The 13,885-nt window shown below is 46.6% G+C and overlaps 1 protein-coding gene across 2 annotated transcripts in view; it reads right to left on the bottom strand.

Moving 5' to 3' along the window:
• Positions 1-939: 939 nt before the first annotated feature.
• The window catches only part of flrt2 (fibronectin leucine rich transmembrane protein 2), a 49,994-nt gene continuing 37,048 nt past the window's right edge, over positions 940-13,885 (bottom strand). Inside the window, exons 1-2 of one of the 2 annotated variants that reach the window (XM_084031062.1) lie at positions 9,975-10,876; positions 940-7,888 (exon numbers count right to left, since the gene is read on the bottom strand). In XM_084031062.1, the coding sequence (XP_083887188.1) occupies positions 5,441-7,423 (1,983 nt within the window). In that variant the 5' untranslated portion in view covers positions 7,424-7,888; positions 9,975-10,876 and the 3' untranslated portion in view covers positions 940-5,440. Of the gene's footprint in view, positions 7,889-9,974; positions 10,877-13,885 lie in introns of those variants that run through there. The other variant, XM_084031063.1, reaches the window with a different exon arrangement.

The following is a 13,885-nucleotide window of genomic DNA, read 5'->3' as shown; positions in this document are numbered from 1 at the left end:
TCTGGCATACTAAATAGCATTACTAGTTACTATGGGGATTTGAACACAGCAAATTCTCACCAGCCAATCAGAACAGACTTTTTACAGGAGGGTTTCTTAAAGAGGCACCGTTTCAGACGGACAGCAGGAAAAAAATTAAGTGTTTTAGATCAATAAAGCATAGAAAACATCTTCAAATGGAAACCCAAAAAACAAACATGAACCTGAATGAGCATCATGCATCCCCTTTAATCCTTCATTGCTGTCATTATGCAGAACCTTCAGATCCACCATGGTGCCCGTGACCCGACCCACACGGAGGGGGGAGCAGCAGACCAGAGGATGTTCGTGCCCAAGCCTAAAATTGTGCAATAACAAATCACATTTTGACATGTGGGGATTTTGAGAAAAGCATCAATTTCCCGCCCAGAATACCAGCGCGGCACACCCTCTGGCATTTCCACTGAATAGATGTGGTTAATTGTCATAGTGAATTAAGATTGGGCTAATGTGGCTTTCTTTAGCGGGCTGGAGGTTGCACAGGCAACGTTGGGATGTGGTCACGGGGAGGAAAGAAAGTTGGAAGTTTGGAAGAACACAGGCATTTTGGAGAAAGAGCCCATTCTGGGACTTAGTGCCGTACGAGTAGAATGAGAGAGTATCCTGGACGTTCCCCAGCTTAGCGCTAAGCTGCGGTCGCTACGCTGAGATGTCTCAAGCTTCCCGTATAGAAATAAGAGGATAACTTGGCACGGTATGCTATGGCACAAATCTTTGATCCTGAATTACTTGTCCGACCCAAAATAGATTGATCTAGGCCCAAGTTCACGTGCAAACCCTCTCCCCCGACAGCAACACAACACTGACATGTAAAAGACAAAAGCATGTAGGATCACTCATTAAAGCACATCCAAATGTCACTTATGTGTCTAAAATTTAAAAAAGAAAAGGAGCGATCGCTCAAATCCAATGGCTCTTTTATTTTCAAAAAGATTCACTTAAGTATTTACAGTTTGTGCAAAAACATTTAAAGGTTTTCAAGGACTTTACATTGTAAGTTCAACCTCAAGGCACATACATGGAACAACATCAATATTTCATCATGAGAACAGAAATGTTTTAACTTTGGTTCCTAAGAAAAGTGGGTGTGGGTGGCTAACGTGACACTGCAGCGTCTCGAAGAGAAGTAGAAGTATGCTGACCGTTTCACATGCACGCCTACTTCCCAGCCTTCCTCCTCCAAACCCTTCTGTACGGGCGCTCAGACCTCAACCACCACTGGGTGATCGCTCAGAAACAGAAAAACAGTTCAAAACCCGGTATGATAAAAAAAAAAAAAAAAAAATGAAAGGCTATGAAGCTAAATACAGTACATGCAAAAATCCTTGAATGCGTGTTGCTGTCTAATAGATATTATCAGTGAAGGAAGAAAAGGTGGTTTCTTTCAACTACTTTTGCATGTTTTGTTTTTAATTGACCTCTCCTAGATTAAACACAATTATTTCAACATGATTCAAAGAGCTTTAAGGGAAATCACTTCTCGGCACCCTCAAACAGTAAGAACCTGACGCTGTAATACGCTCTGTGTAATTCCATTGGTCACGCCGCCGAAGCCGCGTTCTTTCATCAGGCGAATATAAAATGAAGAGTAATGTACGCTGCAAAGCCACGGCCAGAACTTCTGCTCCGTCTGACTGAACCATTAGCCATGCATCGCTCGACGTCTGGCACTCCTGCTCAACAGTCTCGTTAGCTCTCTGTGCATCATGCTTAGTGTTGTTCTTCCTCTTAATACTGCTATTGTTGCCTTGGCAGCAACGTGTTGGAGAAATGTGCTTTCTTTTTCAGCGTTCTCGTCGCCGGCTCGTCTCCTCTTCCTCCCACTCAGCGCTCTCTCCAGCTCATCATTCGTTCCTGCATTAAAGGTAAGGCAAATATCTGCTCGGCCTCCGTTACACATTCACAGAAGGGGTGGGGGGTGTATAGTACTATAGATTGTAACCGCCCCCCCTCCCCTTAATTGATCAGCATGTGACTTTATATAGTTTTCATCTGTAACAAGGAATAATGAAAAATATCTGATGTAAATGTTAAAGTGTTTCTAGGTGGGGTTCTGATCAGCTGTGGGTGTTAGTAGGGAGAGGTGGTGATGCTTTGATAACCACAGAAGATCTGAGTATTCATGAAACCAAGATGAAAGAAAATGGCCTTCTAAACAAACAGTATGTATTAAGTATTAAAATCTTATTTTACTCCAAACTAGTGTACTTCTGCCATTACCATAACCATGGAGATCAATTCATTGTACATGCCAATGCCTCATAAAGATATTATTCACTTTCTTGCCAATTGTTAGCAGATTGATCGCCCTCAGACGCCAACCTCCGGTTCTGAAAAGTGAAGCCAAACTGAAGTGCCTTAAACTTGCATTCTCCCTGCAGGCCATCAGGGGGCGAGTCTCTGAGAGAATGGTCCTACTTTTCTCTGGATTTATTATCTCAGTAAACATTGTAAACATGAGTTTATGGTCTCAATCTCTAGTTTCAAGTCTTCTTCAATCCAGCATGATGTTCATTTAGTACATTATGGTCCATTTAGAGTCACACAGACCAGAAAGCAGGGGATGCTTTAGGGGGCGGGGCTACCTTGTGATTGACACGTCGCTACCAATGCAGTTAGCTACTAAGATGACTTTAAGACTAAGCTATTAAGCTACAACGTTGACCTTGATTAATTAAGCTAACACCAGAATCCACATGGATCCAGATCCAGTAATTTGTGTTTGCTTGTGTTCATTAGATCCACCCGCCACTCCTCCACTGCCAAATATGGTCACTTCCTTCACTGGGTGCAAAAATTTCAAGATCACAATGGCTAAAATGCTCAACTCAAGGCTTCAAACCTGTCGTCCACAAACCAATGGATGATGTCACCATGACTACGTCCAATTCATGTATGCCCTTTATGACAGCCCTCATGTCTGTATGGTTAAAGTGAAAGCAGCAGCCAGTTAGCTTAGCATTATAGGCTTGAAACATGGGGAAACAGCTAGCCTAGGTGTAAAGGTGACACTTTGTACTTTTACAGCAGATTTTCTATGGACTGAGCCAAGCTAGCTATTTTCCTTCTATGTATTTATGCTAAGCTAAGCCAAGTGGCTGCCAGCAGCGACTTCATATTAAGCGAGTGGCATCAATCTTCTCACTTAACTCACAGCAAGAAAGAGAGTATTTCCCAAAATGGAACAACTGCTTTAAATGTCTTCTTAATTGAGTCTTTTCAGCATATTCACATTTGCTTCAAAAATACCAAATCCAGCAAAAAAAAAAGTCTTATTGTAAAATAACTTTAACACATAATCTTTCACTACACAACTTTTTCTGACAGATTTCATTCATTGTGTTTTCATCACTGCGGCTGTGGAAGACTGCACACCACTTCATATTCCAGTGATCATGATTGGAGCCATCGCTGTAATTACAATAAGTACAGCTACTTTGAGATATCCCAACCGCTGAGGTAAATCCTCTCAGAGATAATCTTCCACACTCTGGAATACCTTTGAGTACAAGCCCTTAAAAATCGCTTCACTTAAAAATGCTTGGCCCCCTTGTGAGTCATGTCAAATACGTGCGCCTCGCAAAGAGTTAATAACCCTTGTCTCCAAGTGTGAGCTCCGTGCCGCCAAGTGAAAATAAGGTCTACATACTTTTCTCCCTTTTTTGGTGGAGGATTATGAAGAGAGAGAGATGGGGGGGGGGGGATTCTTTAAGCTTGGTTCCTCAAAATAAAATCTTCTCAAATCATAAACAGTCTGCTTCAGAAGTGCATAATGAAGAGCTCTCGGTGGCCACCTTGCATGCAAAAAGAGTGAGCTGAGGTGCAGCGAGTGATTTAATGGAGCCCACGCCGGGATCAGAAGGGCAGAGACGGACAGGAAGGGGAAATAAAGCCAGGAAATGGGGGGACGCGGGGATGAGGATCATACCTAATGATGTGAGGTGAGCAGTGGCATTGTTTAGGTGAGCGAAACCATGAACCAAGTCTGGTAAATGCACACGCCGCTAAACGATGTGCAGCATTGTGAGGATCATGGGCGGAGAGTCATCTTATTGTTGTAATTCCCTAATTTATCAAAAAGCCTAATGAAAGCTGGGACATGGGTTGAAATAAGTGGGTGTATAATTATCATTATGTGTGTGCTTTCTCGATATTCATCTCTCTCACACACACACGCACGCACACACACACTTACAGGCAGACCACAGTGGTGAAAATCCATATCATTTAGCCAACGAACACAGAAAACATTGTTAGTTTTAAATGATTCCACATCATTAAGTCGCTCGATGAGCAATAATACTCCAAACAATGCTGTTTGGAGTATGAGTAATGTTGTCGGGGGATAATGTACCTCAGGGGAACGGCGGAGGAAAAGTGATCTATGCTCGCCCCTCTGGTCTTGTCCCACACATGGCGCTGAGGGAAACTGCCCCCTTGTGGCCTCACTTGCAAGACCAGGGACAAAAAGAATCAGAAATGAGAGAATTTCATGAAAAGGCTCCTCCATGCACCTCTCTCCTGCTCTCTTCTGCACCTCTTCACGATAAAACAACAAATATCTTGTAAATAAGACATCCTTTTCCAGAGTTTCCCGCCCCCAAAAAAGTGTCTCTTGACTAAGCCCACCTTTGTTCCACAGTGAACAAAGACGCTCTTAGTGTGAAAGGCACTTTTGGGAAATCTCAGTCCAGGCCTTTCAACAGCTACGATGACTTTCTCCCGACACACCGCTCCACAATCCCTTACATGCGATCACCACCTCTGCTCATTTCCTGCCTCGTTTCCATTAATAAGAAAGTGCACTTCAGTTCTTTTTTTTCTTTTTTTTTACAACAAACCACCAATGAACCGGTGCTATATTTCCACGGCCCTCTAATCAGCCGTGTTTGGATTTCCCCTGTGCTGTGTTGTCTTTATACTGTTCTGTTGTACTGCCGAGGGTTTTTGCAGTGTTTCAAAGAGAAAAGGCCATATTTTGCTTCTGTGGTTAGCAAAGGATCTCAGCCCTCTGAGAGCCCCCAACGTTTCCGAGGCTGATGGTCAGAAGCTACACCCAGGGTGCCGTGATTGTACAAATCCATGTTCATGTACAGTACTGACCATTAAAACAACTTTCAAAACCCTGCTGGTTATAAAAAAAAGAAGAAGAAAGTAACACTTGTATCTCTTTTTCTAGGAATAAAAAAGATAGCAGAGAATCCCACATTATTATCCACAGTATAAATTACATCGTAGACAGAACTTGGAAATATATATAGTACAGTTATATCTCACTAGAATTGTTTTTTTTTGTTTTTTTTGTCTTCACAAATGGGGTATGTGTGTGTGTGTGAGTAGTACGTGTGTGTGTGTGTGTGTGTGTGTGTGTGTGAATGCCGCTGTACTGTTTGCTGCTGCATCACGTGTGGCAGAACTCTGTACTGGGCACATTGCTGCTCTTGCAGTAGGCTATGCTGTTGTTACTGAGGTGACAGTCTCTAAACCCGATGCCCCCGTTGGGCGTGTAGATGGGCTGGATGCGGAAATCTCCCTTGAGCAGCTGCTCATTGTTCAGCGCTACGATCTGGAAACTGGTCTCAGTCATCTCCAGAATGGAGTTATCCTTCTTGGTCCCAGCTTCGCCGTAGTCGTCTTTTCTCCGGCCCCGGTTGTATTTCCACTTGGTCGAAGATGCTTGGCTCTTCCTGTGCATGTGCCAGCAGAACAGGCTGAGCAGCGTCACCAGGATGACGAGCACGGCGCCGCCGATGATCCCCGCCATGAGCAGCGTGGAGATGATGCTCTCCTGGGGAGCCTGCTCGCCACCCGGAGGCTTAGTGGACGCCGCGGCCTTGGTCCTGGCCTCGGAGCATATAGTATCCTCTCCGGGCCGGTAGGAGTTAAGGGTGTCCAGCATGTGCACGCAGATCCGATACACGGACCGGGGCTCCAGGTTGGTGAGGCCAATATGCCGCCGGTCCCCGGTCACCGTCCTCTCCCTCATCCCTTCGTTTATTTGGCTTTGGCCCCTTTTGACCCAAGTGACCTTGTAGGCTGTGACGGTGAAATATGAAGCCCAGCTCACCTCGATGCTGGTAGAGTTGACCACGTGGAAGGAGATCTGAAGGGGGTCCTCGTAAGGAGGCAGGGGCCCGGGAGGGTTGTTATGGATCGGGGGTAAGGGAGGGGAGGGTGAGTCAAAGTAATAGGGGGCGGATGTGGTGATGAGGGTGGAGATCATGGTGGTGATGGGGGTGGTTGTGGGAGGGGGAGGCGGCGTGGAGCGTAGGGTGGGCCAGGGCGGCTCGTCGGTACCCAGCGGGCATTCGATAATGTCCAGCGTGAGCTCTCTGATCGCCATGCCACGCACCTTGTCTGGACTCAGGCACACGAAGCCCCGGGCGTTGATGGAGGAGGGTAAAGACTTCAGCCACACCACCACCCATTTCACTGCACAGTCACAACGCCATGGGTTATTTCGCACCATGAGATGCCTCAGGCTCGACAGGCCATCGAACACACCCTGTGTGAGAGTCTGAAGCTGATTGCTGGAGATATCCAGTTTTTCCAGCCTGATGAGGTCAGCAAAGGCCGCCACTGGGATCTGGTCAATCTGGTTCTCCTGCAGGCTGAGTTTGACCAGTGACTGACTGGGTAGGAGGGGAGGGGGGAAGGTAAGTGAGTTGCGGGCCAGGGCCAGCTCACGGAGGGTAGCCAGGTCCTGGAAGGTCCCCGGTGCAATGCCCTCGTCCGTCAGCAGGTTCCCGTCCAGCAGGAGGCGCTGCAGCCGTGTCACATTCTGGAAGGCCTCCTCCGCGATGTGAGCTATGCGGTTCTCGTCCAACCGCAGCTCTTTCAGATCCTCGGGAAGGCCAATGGGAACGCTGCTTAAGTGGTTCTTGGTGAGGAAGAGGAGTTTGAGGCTTATCGCCTCCCTGAAGGCCCCTTCTTCCACCCCCACCGTGGAGATGGAGTTATCATCCAGGTGCAGCTCCTCCAGTCGGGTCAGCTGGGCCAGGGCCGCCCTGGAGATCGTTTGGATATTGTTCTCCTGGAGATGCAGGACCCTGGTGTTTTTGGGCAGATTGATGGGAAACTCGTCCAGCTGGTTACCGTAGAGATAAACGGTCTCCACGGTGGCCACATTGTGAAGTTCCAAAGGGAAGCCAGCATTGTTTATCTGGTTGTTATGTAGGAAAAGGACCTTGAAGCCCTCCTTTATCCCCAGAGGCACTGATGTCAGGCTGCGTTCGTTGCAGTAGACAAACGGCTTGTCGCAACGACACTCTTCCGGGCAAGAGGCACCCGGGCTGAACTGCATTTGGAGGCTTAGGATGACAGTCAACCAAAATTGAAAGAACGAAGCCCAATCTTTATTCCAGGGTGCAGCCAGAAACTCCATATTGAAAAAGCAAAAAAAAAAAAAAAAAAAAAAAGAAAAGGGAAACCAACAATAAAAAAGTGAAGTGGGAGAGAAATGAAACGAATATGAAAATCAGAAAGGCAATGACGTATATATATCCACCAAAAACCAGACCCAGGAAAAGTCCAACAAGGAGCGTTCAGTAATGATGCAGTTAGCTGGGAAAAGAGCAGGAAACCGTGGGAGTAATCCTGTAAATGCTAGTCCTCAGCTGAAGAGCGATGGTCTCATTAGTGGCGGCCAGTCTTCTGACTGACTCCATGCATGCTGAGACATCAGACCATAGCAGGACTCTTCACTCCTTTCTCCACGCAGAGCTCAGCCAGGGCCAATTTGAAGCCACGCCGTTGAACGCCACCGCAGGCTCCACTCGCCTGTCCGTCACACACTGCTGGTCCCCGACCAGGGCTGAGTCCAAGGGGGGTGACATTTGGATCCAGAGACCTGTGGAAAAACAAAGCAACGTCGGATTAGTATATTTAGTATGTTCTCGGACAAAAAAGGGGGGCCTCTCTTCTCCCTCTCTTCCTTTATTTGACACGCAAACTCGTCGACTGTGTTTCCATCCCCCGCTCTCTGAGTCACAAAAAATACCGTTCATACCATACTCTCCATGTCAAATTATGCACCGGCCATTCAACGAAAAAACAAAAAGAAAGAGTCAAATCATCTGATAAATATTCAGAACAGCTCTTGCACATCCGGTTTCACAGACATAAAGAAGGCTTTTATCCCTTCGGCTGTATCAAAGGAGGGAATAGAGAACTGCAAGGACACACACTCACGGATTCACAGAGCAGCATCGACGCCGCTTAATGGAAAACATGCGAAAAAGAGATAAGGCTAATGGAGACATCACGCCTTTGTGTGCCAACGTGGACGACAAAAAAACAGGTCGAATAGGAGTAAAGGCTCTCTTTTTTTTTTTCTCGTCAGCTTGAGGAGATACTGTGTGTGCAGACATACACGAGCAAACACGCAAGTGCTTACAGTAAACAGAGGCCATTGTTTTTGCCGGTGGCCTGAGGAGAAGCTCGTTGCTACGCGCTGTCCTGAACACACCGTCACCCAAACTCATGATTTGAGGCTGTGAAGAGTGGGATTAGAAAACAAAGGAGAGGCAATCGAGGAAGAGCTGCTGTTGCGCTGGCTGCTGGAGTGACATACACAAGCTGTCAGAGAAATGGGATTGGAAAATAATTTAGGCCTTCCACCAATAAATGATCGATACAGGCTATTTTTCAGCTTGGGGAGGCTTGTAGTGAAGCACAAGGCCATCGGATCGCAGTAGACCCACTTGATCCATTATTTCAATTTTACGAGCCATCAAAACACCCCCCCCCCCCCCCCCCCCCCCCTCCAAACACATGCTTGAAAGATACCAGTTGACATCGAAGTAGAATGACACACAATAACGGGAGCGATGGCTGAATGTTAAGCACGGCGTGCAGGATTAAGATGTCCTCCGTGGGTTGGTTAAGCAAGGAGCACACAGTTAGTCACAAAATAGTCCCACTTCCTGAAACTAGATTGCAGATTTCCGGCAGCAGTGACAGCATTTCTTTCTCTCTCTTATTTGTTTTTTTCTGTCAAATAAAAAAAGAAAAAGATCAAATAAAAAAATAGCAAGTAAAGGAAATCCATGTGTTTGCCTTGGTGGCTCTGCTTCTTCATACTCCTGCTGCTGTTTGCTGATGAGATGCTGCCTCGTTCTGGCACAGATGGAGAAATAATTCTTTGACACACATCTGTGATCTACTTTTCCAAATTGAAAGAGCTAAATTTAATCAAATGAGCTTGGGGGTGGGGGTCTAAGCAACCACATGAGGCGATGAAATGTGCTGCCACAGCGGGAGAACCAACAGCAGAAGGCAGCAGCATCAATATTACGATTATTATTATCATTATTATTATTATTATAGCTGCAGGAATGTCCCCAAGAGCCTAGAGAATTAGTTGGGAAAAGGCGGTAAACAGTGGACTGATCACTGAGGGGGGCTGAGACTTTTTTTCTCCTCTTTTTCTTTCCTTCTGATTTCATTTCCAGCCGACAGCCCAGATGAAGGCTGATATGCGGCCGGGACAATCCGATTAGAAGTGGATTTAGCGACAGAAACGCAATTAAAAGTTTAAAAAGGGGATCGGGTGTTTAAGAGGCGGATCAGGTGGACTTCAAAGCCCGCCGGAGAGCGCGCTTCATCGGGATGAATTATTTCGAAGAGGGATTGAGAGCCGTGCGGCGCATTGAGAGTGGAAAAAGAAGAGAAAAAAAAGTCAGGTTTTCTCTCGGGTGAAAAATGCGCTTTGTAGTTCGCTAATCTTTAACTCCATGAAACGGCTGACTACGCGACACACTGGCCGACCGTTTCAATGGATGTGAAGAAGTGAGAGGGAATTAATGCCAACTTCAGTGTAACGTTCATAATCTGTGTGGTTTTAATGGATAGGATGAGGTCCACATATTACACCCCGACGCGGGCCCGTCACCCCCCCCAACTCGCTCGTGTGTGACCGACAAACAGCCCCGTACCTTTGGCGAGCCTTTCTCCATTACTAACCCGCTGCCGCGTACAACTTTTGCCGTGTCCGAACCTCCGTCTCTCATGCGGCCCCGCGGTAGGACCGCGCGTAAAGCTCCGTCCGGTAACGTCGGTGCGAGTCGGTTCCGATCGGCAGCAGCGTGAACCCGGCGAGTCTCTGGAGCGGCATATTTGCCTGCGTGGGTCCGCTCGGTGCTGTTGCTGCGCGTCCGTCCGTCCGCACTTTTTCTCCGCTCTTCTTCTTCTTCTGCTCTGTGCGTGAACTCAACACCGCCTGAGGAGCGAGGAAAGCGGCGTCAGGGTGATCGCAGCGCCCACCTCTCCCCTTCCAAACAGTGGCCCAACGGTGACGAAGTGTTCGCCTCGGGCCATGTCGGCCGGCCGCGTCCGTTTCCTCCGGTGCGCTCTTCGGTGCGGAGCGCAAAACTTGCCTTCAGTATCTCCGCAGCTCAGAGCCGGACTCCCTGCGACTTGTTTTCTTAGATGGAGCCAGTATGCGACGTGTGTGCTGCTCCGCTCACCTCTCTCTCTCTCTCCCTCTCGCTCTCTCTCTCTTCCTCCCTCCCTCCCTCTCATGTCCCTCCTCCCTCCTCAGAATGAAGAATGTCTCCTCCAGCAGCTCCGTGATGGCTCGGAGCCACGGATCCTCCCCGCCCGCCGCCCTCACACCGCACAAAGAGTCGCTCTCTCCGCGCACACTTCAAGACCCGCGCGCTGCTCCCCTGCTCTACCTTTAAACCCCTCATTTGCATTTTAATCACAAAATCCAGGAATTCTACTTGGAGTCACACTCTCGATGAACGACCACCGCAGGACCGGGTCTCCTGCGGACCCCCCGGATCCCCGGATCCACGTGTGCCGACGGTACGAGGCTTGCATCGTGGATCACACGTCCGTGAAGTTGATCCTCGTTGGGATCCTCGTGTCATGGTGGAGACGTGGAATTAAAATACAGGAATCATCATGTCATCAAAAACAAACGCACACAATGTTGCAATTTCTTCAGCTGTATTTATATTATAGAAATAGTTTAGCCTAAATGTATTGTGCAAACATAATGGAAAGTAGTCTATTTAAAAATGAAGTGATGTCATTATAGTTAAGAAATGATCCTGCATATACGAACACAGGACGGTGCCTTACCACATCTATTTCTTATTGTTAAAAAAACAATACTATGAAATCATTTTAAATGTATTTATTATGCAGGGAGACCTTGATTTCTGATTACCTTATTTAAGATTGTTTCATTTTTGTTTTTCACTACAAAAGATGTGTTGCAATAAAACGTTTTCTTAACAGAATTGAAAGGGAATCTAGTATGTTTCGGTGCCAATTTATTATTATTATTTTTTTTTTGAGACAATTTGGGACAATATCGTGAATCACAATTCTTTTCACAGGATAATCCTGACGTGATGCGTTCACGGCCCCGGCTGAAGTGTCCGTGGGCCTGCCCTGCTCTAAGGTTTCTGTCAGGCCCACTAACCCCGGCTCTTTTTAATTAGCTGGATAATGATCCCCGAGGGACGAGCGCACTCTCGTCTGTACTTCCACTACTTTCTCGCAGCCAAAGTGATCTCATCATGACGGTGATTCAGCAGAGCTGCTGCCGCTCGGCCCCCTCTTCACACGCCGACACATCCCTCTGCCTTCAGTCTGCACTCACTCTTCCACTCCTCAAACTCAATAATTTAAACATAAACACACACATTTAGGACATTCACTTTAGAGCTAAAATCAAAGCGTCTACTAACTTTCTTACAAATGATAGGTTGAACTCGTAAGCTATAAAACACACTTTTGCCCGATTTACCAGCTTTGACCGAAGCTTCACAGAAGAGATGTTAATGTAGAACTGATACTATAGAATCAATGTGTGGACTCTTGTTTTACTTTCAGGAGAAAGCAGTCATGCTGCTGCGTGTATCACTCTGATTGCTGCATCATTTCTGTCATATTTGGCTATGTTGTAATTATTGTTTTGTTTATTCTGTACACATAATGTGTGTCATGCTTCTGTCCATCCTGCAGGGTTCCTCCTCTGCTTCTCTCCTGCTTCACATATAATCCACAAACTCTCGGTCTCCTTGTTAGTTGCCTTTTACAAACAATAATCCCATGCAAACTACTCGCTCTACCCCCTCCCCAAGATGCCATGAAGCTGAGATAAAGAGCAGAACGACTCGGCCTGGTCACCGCCCACATCGGATTGGACGTTGTGTGTTGGTCACCCAGCAACCGGAGGTCTCGGACCTCTGATACCCTGAGACCGGTGCCATCTTGGAACCCCGGATCAAGCTGACCCCTGGACAGAGACCATGACTGCGGTCGAATAGTTAAAAAATGAGGTCGTAATGCCTTTTTGACCTCGGGGGAACACGTCAAAAGGTCAAGGACAGTTGGAAGGAGAACTCAAAGGGACTCAAAGGGAAGAAGGGATCCTCCTTCCTGTTTGACTGTTTGCTGTATTTATATTTCATTTGTGGTTTTAAAAATGTGTTTTTGTCAAATTTGTAAGATGATTGAAATAAATAAAAATATCATTAAATTAGGATCACTGTCCACACACATTTAGCAACACAATTCCATTGACTATATGTTTGCATGAAAGTCATTGTTAAATATGCAAATAAGCATATCTTTTATTTCATGAATGGCCAAGGTGTGCGTCACTTTAAATGTTGCTCTCGCAAAGAATTGTGGGTCGGCGTAATCTCCTTTCGTTTTCTTATAGGAAGCATCCGATGCTAAAGGAGATCTGAAAGGAAGCATTTTGCATTTCGGACTCTGTGTTTACATGAATGATGCTGAGACAGTCAGAGATGATGAACAACGTTTCCCTGAATGTTACGATGTCGGCCATCTTATCTGACCAGAGAACTGTTGTCGTTTCTGCTCTCTACGTTCCTTCTGATGCTATTCCAAAAACAAATAAATTCGTTTTTGTCATGTAATTGTTGTGATTTGTATATTTTAAAGAGGGGAATTTAATTTTCACTCAGCCTTGAACCTGTGGTGCGTTTCCTGTTTAGCCCAAGCCAGGGTCAGAGTGTCACTCAGCGGTCACATGATCCCGCGGGTCAAGCAGGTGCTCGCTTGCCTTTCATCTCCTCCTCCGGTTGCCAAATACTATTAACACCGCTCCGTGACTCCCGCTGACCCACTTCAACGTGGATAACTCATGGAACGTCTCCGAGCAAATTACGTGGCTCCGACTCAAATCAACCGATGTCACTCCGTCCAATCAGGCTGTCCGTTAGGCGTGCTGCAGAACCCTCGCCTCTCCGTGAGGTGATGTGGTTGTTCCCGGCGTTTGCCTTTCAAGTTTAATTTGGCTGGCTCGTCCCCCCGGGACGGACGGCCGCTGTGAGGCCTCAGTCCACAGCATTTAACTCCTTCATAAATCAAGTTTCTGTGCGCGTCATGAATTATTGATTGAGCGACTTTAGAGGAAACAGCCTATTTTTATTTTCTCCTTGATGGACATGTTTTGCAGCTCTGTTTGTGGCGGCGGCAGCGTTATGGAATGTCTCACTCTCTGGCAGGCAGACGGGGATAAAGATGACAGACAGTGAAACGGGCAAACGAAGGCGAATATGCTCAAGCCATTATCTGCCATGTTAATTTGATGTGGCTCGATGTTGTTGAGCATAATAACAGGAGTTGGATGTAAAAGATCCTGATTCCATTTGATAAATAAGATTAGAATAAAGTGAATTGATCTCAATCTGGAAAAGTGAAAGGTCTGTGTTGTGTTTTCTTTTCCCCGAGCCTCGCTCCCAGGCTCGGGGAGGACGGACTGTATATATTTATGGTCCGTATTGCACAATTACAGAGTAAATATTTCAGTCTACACCCTCTCCAGAATCTCACAGTGGAAATTCCCGTCCTGTGCTGT

This window comes from Eutrigla gurnardus (genome assembly GCF_963514095.1).
Source record: "Eutrigla gurnardus genome assembly, chromosome: 16".
Taxonomy (NCBI): domain Eukaryota; kingdom Metazoa; phylum Chordata; class Actinopteri; order Perciformes; family Triglidae; genus Eutrigla; species Eutrigla gurnardus.
This window is presented reverse-complemented; position numbering and strand designations above follow the sequence as displayed.